The sequence below is a fragment of the Callithrix jacchus genome, chromosome 10 (genome assembly GCF_049354715.1).
Source record: "Callithrix jacchus isolate 240 chromosome 10, calJac240_pri, whole genome shotgun sequence".
In the NCBI taxonomy this organism is placed as follows: Eukaryota; Metazoa; Chordata; class Mammalia; order Primates; family Cebidae; genus Callithrix; species Callithrix jacchus.
Genome location: NC_133511.1, coordinates 119,200,431 through 119,212,805, shown reverse-complemented (window position 1 = coordinate 119,212,805; position 12,375 = coordinate 119,200,431). Strand labels below are relative to the sequence as shown.

At 52.4% G+C, this 12,375-nt stretch overlaps 1 protein-coding gene across 19 annotated transcripts in view; it reads right to left on the bottom strand.

Moving 5' to 3' along the window:
• Positions 1–244: 244 nt before the first annotated feature.
• Positions 245–12,375, bottom strand: part of INCENP (inner centromere protein) — a 30,539-nt gene continuing 18,408 nt past the window's right edge. For 14 of the 19 annotated variants that reach the window (XM_035262953.3, XM_078341200.1, XM_078341203.1 and 11 more), the window contains 8 exons: positions 9,144–9,253; positions 8,946–9,066; positions 8,447–8,581; positions 7,634–7,839; positions 5,989–6,067; positions 5,646–5,753; positions 4,284–4,434; positions 245–2,777 (listed from right to left, as the gene is read on the bottom strand). In XM_035262953.3, the coding sequence (XP_035118844.3) occupies positions 2,563–2,777; positions 4,284–4,434; positions 5,646–5,753; positions 5,989–6,067; positions 7,634–7,839; positions 8,447–8,581; positions 8,946–9,066; positions 9,144–9,253 (1,125 nt within the window). In that variant the 3' untranslated portion in view covers positions 245–2,562. The remainder of the gene's footprint in view (positions 2,778–4,283; positions 4,435–5,645; positions 5,754–5,988; positions 6,068–7,633; positions 7,840–8,446; positions 8,582–8,945; positions 9,067–9,143; positions 9,254–12,375) is intronic. The other 5 variants (XM_078341201.1, XM_078341202.1, XM_078341210.1 and 2 more) reach the window with 1 other exon arrangement.

Genomic DNA, 12,375 nt, shown 5'->3' with positions numbered 1-12,375 from the left:
GATTACAGGCATGCGCCACCACGCCTGGCTAATTTTGTATTTTTAGTATAGATGGGGTTTCTCCATGTTGGTCAGGCTGGTCTTGAACTCCCGACCTCAGGTGATCTGCCCACGCTGGCCTCCCAAAGTGCTGGAATTATAGGTGTGAGCCACCGCACCAGCCCTAGCAGGATTTTTGTACCGAAGCTGATCACAAAATTTAAATGGGAAGGTAATTTTAAGAGGAAAAATAAAATTGGAAGAATTATATTACCAGATTTTAATACTTACTACAAAGCTATGGTCATCTTGACTTCTGTGGTAATGACAATAAGGAGAGATGCACAGCTCAATGGGAGAAAATATAACATCTAGGATAGACCCACACCAATATGGCTAACTCCTGACAAAACACAAAAGAAATTCAGCAGAGAAAGGACAGTCTTTCCAACAAATGGTGCTGGAACAACTAGACATTCATCCATATGCTCCTAAACACAAACCTCATACTTTTAAAAAAGTTAACTCAAAATAGATCACAAATCTAAAAGTAACACGTAAAATAAAACATTTAGAAGAAAACACAGGAGAACGAGGACCTAGGACTAGACAATGGTTTCTTAGACAGGACAAAAAAAAAACACACTCTATTTTTCAAAATTTCATTAATTGGACTTCATCAAATTGAAATTTTCGTTCTGTGAAAAACACTGGTGAGTAAACAAAAAAACTAGCCGGGCCAGGCATGGCAGCTCATGCCTACGATCTCAGCACTTTGGGAGGCCAAGGCAGAAGGATCACTTCAGGCCAGGATTTCGAGACCAGCCTGGCCAATGTAGCAAGACCCCACCTCTACAAAAAAAAATTTTAAAGACAAGCTGCAGACTGAGAGAAAATACTGCAAAGCACTCCGCTGACAAGATATTTGTATCCATAATATGAAAAAATCCTTAAACCCATCAGTAATTAACAATCCACTTTTAAGATAAAAGATTTGAAGACTCTTCACCAAAGATATACAGATGGCAGAAATGCACATGAAAAGATGTTCACCATCAGCCATCAGGGAAATACAAATTAAAGCCATGATGAGATATCAGTACACACCTATTAGAATGGCTAAAATAAGAAACAGACAATACCAAGTGAGAGTAAAGATGCAGACCAACCGAAATTACCTTTCTGCTGAATAACAACTTTTTCTTAAACACACTAGATAAAGATGCTTTAAGTGATGTTTTGATATTGTAGTTTTGGACAGACACACTTGCCAATTTACTCAAGACCAGTGTCTAGTCAGAGAACCTGGGGAAGAAACCTCAGTTGCACAAGATATCTGAACGAACCATAAAACGCTTTTCCTGGCATGGGTAGAAACTTCTCGACTTCCATCTATTGTGTCCACTATTTCCTCATTTTTAAAAGTATTTTTGGATTTAGGCTTTATTTTTGTCCTTAAGCAGAAGTTGGCAAACTTCTGTAAAAGTTCAAATAGTAAACATTTTCAGCTTTATAGGACATGGGCCTCTGCTGGGCAACTTAGCTGCCCTTGGAACACAGCAACTGGAGACAAGATAAAGAAATGGGCATTTCTATTGCGTGCATTCCAATAAAACGTTAAAGAACCTGCCGCAGCTAGATTTGGCCATAGTCTGGCAACCCAGGGCTAGAGCAGCAGATGTATGCATTCAGGAGGCAGCAGGCCCCGCAGAGCGGAACCACAGCCGGCTTTCATTGGCGCTAAGCATTTGATTAGAGGCTGCCTGGCTTTGTTGGGGACATATATTGCAGCTTGCAAGCACTGTCCCAAGGCGGTCTCAAGGGACACCCCTGTACTCCTTAGACCTCATGCTCCACCAGCACATAGACTTTCTCAAGTCTATTTGCCACCTGTGAAGCAAGGGTGGAGCCTGAGGAATGGAGAGGGTAAGGGACTAAGTGGCAGGGCTGTGTCAAGACCCAGGTCTTTCCCAATGAACAAGCTCCCCTTTACAAACGGAGCACCCCAAAAAACAGGAAGGTGCTCCACCTGCCCCATTGTGACAGTAACTGAAGTGTTCCTCGGCTTATCCAGGCAGTGGAACCACCCACTGCACCCAGGGTGGGAGCCTGCACCCAGTGATCCTGAGGCACCACAGGTGATGGAACAGAACCTCAGTCCTCCAGCCCACTGGTGGCCCAAGACACACAGCTACAGGGCCAGGGCTGAGGCTCCCAGTCTTCACGGTACCAACAGTATGCTTGAAGGAATATACTTTATTAATCTACCTCCCAAACAGTAAAATGCCAAAGACTAAAATGCTAACATTCAGCTAGATTATAACAACTATTTACAGAGCACTGTCTGTGAGCCACGTGGGGCTGGGCCCGGTTCTCCCCCAACCACCCACCCAGCCCATCCTCCAAACAGGCCTGGGGCCACCTGCCACCTGCAGCAGAAACACCCAGCAGAGAGGATATTTATATACACCTGGCCCAGCCCTCCACGATGGCATGCCAAGAAGGAGGGCACCAGACAAAGACAGAGACGGACAGAGAGACACAGACAGGAGGTGAAGTTGCCAAGAAGGCCACAGGCCAGACTCAGTGCTTCTTAAGGCTGTAGGCCAGGCTGCTGGGGACCCTGGCACCCTGCAGGGGCGGTGAGTTCCAGACAGCGGAGCTGGTGCGCTTATGATAGCGGGGCTTGCTCTTCTTGAAGATATCCTCCAAGTCCAGCGGGAGAATGGCTCCAAAGAGTTCCAGAAGGTTCGGCGGGTGGTAGTACTGGTGAATGATGGCCTGGCTGAGTGGGGTGCCTGCAGGAGACCACGGACCGATTACTGCCTTGGGGCTCCCCACAAACCTCCTCATCCCCTGTCCCCCACAGAGCCATGTCACCCTCTCCAACCTCCCTACAGAGCTCAGTCACCCTCTTCAGCCCTGCCCCTGCCTGTACCACCATCAAACCCAGAGAAGGCTCATTTCACATCCTTACTACCGTCCTCTGGCAGCTTAACCTGCACAAAGTCCTTGAGAGCTCACATGAGCCAGGCACCCCTTTAACCTGTCCCGCCCACCACCTGGGGGGCAGGTTCTTTATTCTCCCATTCAGATCTGCCCAAAGGCATATAGCTAATCATGGCGAAGCCTGTGTTTGAAGACAAACCCAGCTCCAGAGCCTCAGCATAGTTTGCCATCCTCGGCCACCTTGGCCAGCTGCTTCTCATCGACCCCACAGGCCCTGATGCAGTGCTAAGCGGGCCTCTGGTCAGTGGATGTGGGAGAGCACAGTCCTGGCAACAGGGCTGAGGAAGACCCAGGGGATCAGGAGGCCAGACACACACCCAGCACTTGCTCAGCACAGCATGTGTCTAAGGGCCCGCTGTGAGCTCACTCAGGTCACTCTATATAGAACTCCTCAGCTGGGTCTTGTCATCACCCTACTTTCACAGATGAGGAAACTGTTTAAGTAAGCTATTCAAAGTCAGCTCTCTGTGACCTGGCTCCTGCTTGCTGCCATCTCCCACATGACTTAATACTAGCAGTTAAGAGGCTTAAGGTACATGCCGGTTACTGCAGGGTTCGATGAGATGAAACTCACAAACAAGTTTCTGTAGAGGGCCTACCGGCTATGGGACTCCAGGCCCCTCCCTCTGGGGCGTCTGCGTCCCTCCCTGACTTCCAGCTCAGCAAAAGCTGCAAGGCACCTATGGTCCCCACTGGCCCCATCCACTCCGGCTGCACCCAGTTCTAGCACCCACCCTGCTCACTCAAGCTGGCCTTGCACTCAGGCCTGAGGCATTGCAGTCACGCTCACTCACGTTGTTTCATGCTGGAGCCTGTAAACTCTGGGTCAAATCCTGCTCAAGTGCCTCGCGCCCTCCTCAGGGCCTTTCCTGCCTGCCCAGCTGGCTGGAAGCCCCAGGCTCCAGCTTGGTGCTCTTCCCCGTTCTAGCTCTGCCCCTGCCCCAGGAGGCTTACTTGGGTCCAAGTCTCTTCAGCCTTGCTTGATGGGACTCTAAGGAGGGGCCCAGTCCAAGTCAAAACACCCAGCAGCATGCCCAAAGCCAGTGCAATTTCATACATTTGTTGACAACGAAGGAACCCAACCTCATAGGTCTGGTCCTTGGATAAGCACAATGAACACCAGGTGCCCCATTCTCCCCCAGGCAAATGGATGCCCAAAGCCAGAACCTTGAGCCACCAGCTCAGGCACACAGCAGCCTCCCAACACCATAGCAGCCAACCCACTACTTCCAGGGCCCTCAAGGTGAAGACCGGTGAGGGCCTGAGTCTCCCAGGGAGCTCTGGGCTTTGCTCACCTCGGGCCCAGGTGGGGATGGGTTTCCGGGGATGGGCCTCATCATCGGTGGAGTCGTCACTATTCAGATCCATCCCGTAGTTATCTGGGTTGATCTTGGGGGGGGCCCTGTGCCCTTGCGGAGTCATCTGATAGGAGGTACAAGCTGGAGACTGGAAAAACAACGGCGGCCATCAGCTCCCTCCACCGCACTCCTGCCTCTCACCCCCAAGGAGCTCTGGGGCCCTGCTCACCTCCTCCCATGTCACAGGAAAAACAAAAGGTGCAGGGTCACCTTTTTAGGGCAGCGGTAGAGACAGAATCTTGCTATTGTCCAGGCTGGAGTGCAGTGGTGTGATCTCAGATCACTGCAACCTCCGCCTCCCAGGTTCAAGTGATTCTCATGTCTCAGCCTCCCCATGTAGCTGGATTACAAGTGTGCACCACCACACCCAGCTAATTTTTTGTATGTTTAGTAGGCACTGGGTTTCACTATGTTGGCCAGGCTGGTCTCAAACTCCTGACCTCAAGTAATCCACCCACCTTGGCCTCCCAAAGTGGTGGGATTATAGGCACGAACCACTGCACCCAGCCTACTTTTTAATTTTAAAAAGTCACAGAACACACACTACTCTGTATCTCCCTTTCTCATGTCAAGGTGTACTGCAAGCTTTCTTTCGGGTCAGTGTGTGTAGATTCTTCCTGGGAACCACCCAGGAGACTCCAGGGTTTGCAACTTAACCATCGTCATTGACAGGTAAATTACTAACTTCCAAGTTCTAACATCTCAACCTTGCTGCACTGAAACCCTTCCTCACACTATGTTTTGTTTGGTAACAGCACTGAAGTGAAAATAGATCCAATGCTCATCAAGAGGAGCCGGCTGAACTCCAGCACAATTAAGGTACACGGCCATCAGAACTAAGAAATTTACCTGTGTGAAATGGACAGATGTCTACAATATACGAAGAGAAAAAAAAACATGGGGTGGGAGGGGGCTGGAAATCAAGCTGCCGAATGTGCTCGCTTAAAATATATATGCGTATGGGTGAAATGGAAAGAATATGTGTGTGTGTTAAAATGGTTACACAGGTAAAAACCTAGAAGGACATACAATCGGCTTAGTAAAGTTTTCCTGAGGCCCGTTTTTTTTTTTTAAACTTTATACTCTTTTACAACGTTTAGTTCCTTTTTATCTTCCCCCTCCACAAATTCTACTTTTAGAGTAACAAAAAACATCAAAAATAGTAAAAACAATTGGGCCAAGTGTATCAGTCCTCTTCCTTAGGGTCCTAACATAGCCTGTGCCTCCAGCTACCAGGAAGAGAATAATCAAAGTGGGCCCCTCCACCTGAGGGCTTCTCCACTGGGGCCCAGGCTGCACCTGCACATCCACAGTCACGTTCAAGACCTTGCTGGCCCCGGCTGCCTCCTTGGCTTTCTTCTCTTGCTCCTCCTGCAGCTGCCGCTCAGCCAGACGCTGCTGCTCTTCCTGGAACGCAGGTGGCAATAGGGTGTTAAGGAGTCTTCCCTTCCTTCCTCTCCTCCTCCCCTCCCTACCTTCCCCCCTTTCCCTCCCCCTCCCCTCCCTTGCTTCCCCTCCCCTTCTTTTCCTCTCTTTCCCCTCCCTTCTCCTCCCCTCCCTCGGCAGCCCCTGCCATAGGAGTCCAGACCAGCCCACAGCTCAGGGTAGACCCCAAGGGAGCCCAAAACCCAGCTCCCCTCACCTTCTTCTTCTTCTCCTCCAGTTCCCTCTGCTGTCGCTCCTTCTGCAACCGCAGGGCCTTTTCCTGCTCCTGTTGCTCCCTGAGGACCCAGCAAGAGCCTGTTAGGACAGGAAACAGAGCCCCAGCCCTAGCCCTGTTCCCATCCCTGCTGGGGAAGCCAGGCCCAGCCAGCAGGACACGCCTTAGAAGGCAGGATTGCAGAATGGGTACCTGGCTTAGAACCAAGAGCTGTGTTTTGCCCCAGGGGCTAGAAAGGTGCACACCAGAGAGTGCAGGGAACACAAGCTGGAGCCCAGCATTTGGCCCGCACTTTTCCTTGCAACTGAAGTCTCTGAGCCTCATCACACTTTTACACAATGGGGACCATAACACATTTCCTCCTGGGCCACACTAGAATCAAATGGGATAATCCACAGTCGCCTAATTATCCTAACCCTCCAGGGCAGGCACAGGCTCCAAGCATGAGTCACCTCCACAACACACTTGCTCGTGACTTTGAACAAGTCATTCGACCTCTCTGGACCTGTTTCCCCCTGTATGAAGTGGAGCTGATGGCTCCCACGCCCCGTGGGCTTCAACTGAGAACTAAACAAGGCGACAGACATAAAGCATGTAGCTTGGGTACCCAACAAAGCTGCCCACACTACGACTATCACACATCACCCTCAAAGCCCCTGCCCTGCCCAGCACCCTGCAATTCTGAAACCACATCAGCTGCCCCCTACACCTTCTCACCTTCTCAGACTCTGCCCAGAGGACCAAGGTCAGCTTTGTGCCCGTCAGGCAGCCCTGACACAATGGAGCCCTCCTTCGGCTGTGACTCCTCACTTCTCTGATAAACCTGTAGCCACCCACAAAGATGGACACACAAAAAAGTGCTGCCCAGTGTTTCCCAGGAAGTGGAGCCGAGAGAGCCAACACCTACGGGGGCCTGCACGTCTCACACGCCCGTGGGCCTTTGTGCTCTGCTTCTGTGCGCACAGACACAGGATCCCGAGTCTCTCCTGACCAACACTGAGTGTGGCTTTTCCTCTTTGGCATCCCCACGACTCTTAGAACAACCAGGCACAGGGTAGGCCCTGGACAAATGCCTGTAAAACTAAACACGGAACTCCTGTCTCTTGTACAGAGACCACTGCATCTGCAGAGCTGGAAGATCTCAGGGCTCCTGGGTCCACGGTTCCCAAGGCAGGGGAATAGTCTGCACGTATCAGTGGGGGGCAATCTGAGTTATCGTCCTCACCAGGGGAGGTACATTTAGTGGGAACATGCCAAACAAACTGCAATGTACCACAAAGATCTCTCCTGCCCAAAATGCCCATGGTGGCCCTGCTGAGAAATACCAGCTCATCCTCTGAGCACCCCACTCCTGCCAGTTACAAAAGACACTAAAGAAGTCAGTACACACAGCTGGAGGCAAAACCAAGCCAAGCCCTGAGCAAGCCCATGTAGCACTCCTTGAATCTCCCATAGTCAATGGACAGTGTGTTCAGGTGGGCCACTAGCTGCAGGCATATGGGCTTGGTGCCAAGGACAGGGCCAGCAAACCCCCACGTGCAGGTGGGCCTGTGTCCAGGCAGGGGCCAAACCGTCTCTCTTCCACACATACACGGAGGGCAGGCAGGTGGGCCAGCAGGCCCCTCACCTCTCGGCCTGGAGCCGCTCCTGTTCCCGCCGCCGCTCCCGCTCCTGCTCCTGCTCCCGCTGCTCCTGCTCCCGCCGCTCCCGCTCCCGCCGCTCCTGCTCACGCTGCTCTGCCAGCCGCTTAGCCTCGGCTGCCTTCCGTAGCCGCTCCTGCTCCTCTTCCTTCTTCTTCTGCAGCAGCTCTTGGTGCCGTCGCTCTTCCTCCTCCTGAAACGGAGAGCAAGGCCGGGTGCTACGGCTGGTCCTGGGCCAGAAAGGGAGAACAGTGGCCCTGCTCGCCCAAAGCCCAGGTCTTCCTCATATCAGTCCCCACCACTTGATGGGGTTGCTGGTTTTACACACATAACACGCTTAGAACAGTGCCCAGCACACGGTCAAGAACTGATCTTAGTAACTAGGCACACATAAGCCCTAATGATGATTTGCCTTCTCTAGAGCCCTCACACTGACTGGGAAGAGGCAAGCCCTTACTCTTAGACGGAACAGTCAGGGGATGGGCCATAACAGCAATCGTGGAGAACACTCAGCAGGCATCAGACACTACTGACACTTCGCGGACATTAACATGCTTACCCCTCACTGCCACTTGAAGATATGGAAGCAGAGAGGTCAAGCAGCCTGCACAAGGTCCCAGAGCTAGTAAATGGCAGAGCTGAGAGGCAGGTTCTGGTCACCATCCTCCCCCTGGAGGCTTCGGAGAAACCTCCCTTTTGGCATGAAGGAACAGGAGTGCTCCGTCAACCCGACAAGGCAGGGTGCACCCAGCAGGGCCCCATGGTGCTGAGACAGTGCCCATCTCCTCCGTGAGGCCCACCTGCGCTCGCACCTGCTGCAGCCACCGGAGCCTACGCGCCTCCTCCTCCTGCTTCCTGCGCGCCTCTACCTCCTCCATCTTCTTGGCCGCTGCCTTTTTCTTGGCCTTCTCCTCCGCCAGTCTTTCCTCCTTGGCCTGCAAAGCCCACCCACACATGCCCATTGGAGCACCCACATTCAGTCCTGCAGAGTGGGGCCCAGAACTCTGCATGACAGACCCCGCCTAGCTCTGCACACCTGGCTTGTTCCCACTGCCCAGGGAGAAGACCCCAGAAGCTGGTCCTGCCTGAGTGTTAGACCCGACTCACAAAGGGCTGCCAGGGAAACCCAGAGCCAGGAGCGTCAGTGCCCCCACTGGGCTCACAGTGAACTCCAGGGCCCGCGGAGCTGACAGGAGACGGGTATAGGGGTACAGTGACAAATCTGCGATTTTCTGAGGGGTCCGGTCTTGACCCTTAGGCCAAGTCTGAACTGCCTGGGCCCCCCGTCCAGGCTCACACCTTCTCAGTCTTCTCGTCGATCTGAGCAAACTTCTGTTCAATCTGCTTCTTCTTCTCCTCCTGCATCTGCTCCACCCGCTCTCGGGCCCGTAGCACCTTGCGCAGGCGTTCCTCACGCTTCCTGCGGGGCACAGGACAGTCACAGGGAGCCTTGCCAAGGCTGGGGCAGGCCATGGTCCAGGGAGCCAGGCCACTTACAGCTTCACCTCCTCCAGCCGTCGCCGCTTGTCCTCCTCCACCTTCTGCCTGCGCAGCTGCTCAGCCTCCTCCTTCCGCCGCAGGTTCTCCAGACGCTGCCGCTCCTTCTCCTGGGGTGGGATGGAGCAAGGGAGATGAGACATGAGCGAGGACAACCCCCTTGCCCATGCCCGCGGTCCCCAGCTTCCAGCAGCCACGTGGGCAGCAGCATCAGAATGCTTCTTAGGCAGAGGTATCCCCAATGTGCCCCCATCAGCACCCAGGCCAAGGCCCACAGCTCCCATCTTTCCTCCCAGGAGCACTCAACTGCCTCACAAAAGCCTGAGCCACAGGGCCCTCAGCTGAGGCCTGTGCAGCACAAAAGTCACGCTCCAAATAGGATGTACGTGCCGACAACTACCTAAACCGTGCACCGAAAAAGAGAATGAGGGATGAGCTTGGAAGGGTGAGGAGCAGAAAGACAGCTCTCAAAGTCACAGTGAATGTTCTAGTAAGGGCTGGTGCAGACGCAAGGCGAAACTTCCTATTATGATTTACAACATCCATACTACATACACGTATTCTTTGGTCGGTATATATCAGCTATTTCATAATAGTTGAAAAACATAAAAGGAAATATTGCCAAATGCTAACAGAGGTTACTATAGTCTAGGAGATGGAATAGGGATGGTATTAATTTTCGTTTATTTTCCAAACTTCCTGGGATGTGGCTATGCTCCTTGAGACAGAATCTCCGTCACCCAGGCTGGAGTGCAATGGTGCAGTCTTGCCTAACTGCAACCTCCACCTCCTGGGTTCAAGCAATTTTCATGCCTCAGCCTCCCAAGTAGCTGGAACCGCAGGCACCCACCACCATGCCCAGCTAATTTTTGTATTTTTAGTAGAGGCAGGGTTTTCACTATGTTGGCCAGGCTGGTCCTGAACTCCTGACCTCAAGGGAAGGGATCGCCCACCTCGGCCTCCCAAAGTGCTGGGATTATAGGCATAAGCTACCACGCCAGGCTAGCTATTTTTTTTTTTTCTTTTTTTTTCCGAGATAGAGCTTTGCTCTTATTGCCCAGGTTGAAGTACAATGGCACAATCTCGGCTCATGGGCACCTCCACCTCCCGGGTTCAAGTGATTCTCCTGCTTCAGCCTCCTGAGTAGCTAGGATTACAGGCACGTGTCACCATGCCTAGATAATTTTATATTTTTAATAGAGACAAGGTTTCCCCATATTGGTCAGGCTTGTTAGGAACTCCTGACCTCAGGTGATCTGCCTGCCTCAGCCTCCCAAAGTGCTGGGATTATCGGCATCTGGCCGACATTCTTTTTTTTTTGAGACGGAGTTTCGCTCTTGTTACCCAGGCTGGAGTGCAATGGTACAGTCTCAGCTCACCGAAACCTCTGCCTCCTGGGTTCAGGCAATTCTTCTGCCTCAGCCTCCTGAGTAGCTGGGATTACAGGCATGTGCCACCGTGCCCAGCTAATTTTTTGTATTTTTAGTAGAGACGGGGTTTCAACAGGTTGACCAGGATGGTCTCAATCTCTTGACCTTGTGATCCACCTGCCTCAGCCTTCCAGTGCTGGGATTACAGGTGTGAGCCACTGCACCCGACCCGCCGACATTCATTTTTAAAGCAACGTTTTTTTTTTTTTTTGAGACAGAGTCTTCCTCTGTTGCCCAGGCTAGAGTGCAGTGGCACGATCTCAGCTCACTGCAACCTCCGCCTCCTGGTTCAGGCAATTCTCTGCCTCAGTCTCCCAAGTAGTTGGGACTACACGCCACCATGCTTGGCTAATTTTTTTGTATTTTTAGTAGATGGGTTTTCACCATCTTGGCCAGATTGGTCTTAAACTCTTGACCTTGTGATCTGCCCGCCTTGGCCTCCCAAAGTGCTGGGATTAAAGGTGTAAGGCACCACGCCCCAGCCCTAAACCAACTTTTAAAAAAGTGCTCTCTGAAAAGCTGATTGATGCTGGCATACCCTCCTGGGCAGACACAGAAAGCCCTGGGGGCACAGCCACAGCAAAGGGCAGCCCACAGGGATAGGCAGGGGCTCTAAGCCTTCCCTGGCCAAGGACAAGGACAACTGGTGCTTTCCCCTTGAACAGCCTGGGGCTGGGTGGAGGCTGGGACCCAGACTGAAGCCCCACACCCATCACCCAACCTGGCTCCCAGCAGACTCCCACTTCTGAGCACAGTGTCTGAAGCTGCCCCCTCTTCCTGTACTGGTTACTACAGATTTCTCCTTGGCTTCTGACCCCAAATGAAGGAGCACTCCCACCTAGAAATCTGGCTCCAAGACAATACTATCCTCCTAAAGATGGAGAGCAGGGACCCAGTAACAGGTAAGATGGGGAGTAGACCCACGCCACCTCTCCCACTGAATGCAGCTACAAAACCTGGACAGAAGGAAAGGAGCGGCTGCTTGAGGCCTCTGAAAACTAAAGAGGAGCTGGCAGTTGGGGAAGACTCGACTTGGAAGCAACAGCCAACCAGCAGTGAGTTCACCATTGTTCCTCCAGCCAAATTCAACACGGCCTGAAACGCCAAAGGAGTCACTGGAGTGCAGACAGAAAGAATTCCAGGATAAGCCTTCTGGTCCTGACTCAGTATCAGGACAAGCGTATCTAATGCTGAGAGAAGGCAGAAACCCCATTTTTTACTTTTCTCTTTTCTTCTTTCCCTTGTGCCCCAGCCCACAGGTAGTCCTACGGCAACCGGGGGCAGCAGCAGTTAAAAGAAGCTGCCGAGTCAAAACTCAAGGGAGGAGCTGTGATCCCAAAAGTGTGGGCCAAATCCTGTGTGTCGCTCGTCTGTCTGTCCCCCTGCAAGGTGGCCCTGGACAGAGACAGCTGCCGAGTCAAAACTCAAGGAAGGAGCTGTGATCCCAGAAGTGAGGGCCAAACCCTGCTTGTGGTTCTTTCTCCGTCCGCCTGGCAGGTGGCCCTGGACGCAGTCGAAGCACATAAAGCAGAACAAGGCAACTCGAGCCCCAGCTTCCCGGATGGAGGATGGAAAAGGGAGCCCCAGAGGAGCAGAAAGTGCTGGAGATCAGGAAAATGACACCACGGGTTACTGATGAGCGCCTAGGCTCAGCTCCAAGCTGCAGATGCTAGGATCTGACCCTAATTATCACACCGAAAGCTGAGAACTAAATGAACAGACCACCTTCCAGGTCCCAGGCTGACTGGTGACTGGCACACAGCTGGGAAAAGGCCAAATAGCTCTGCTTTCTTCAAAACTGG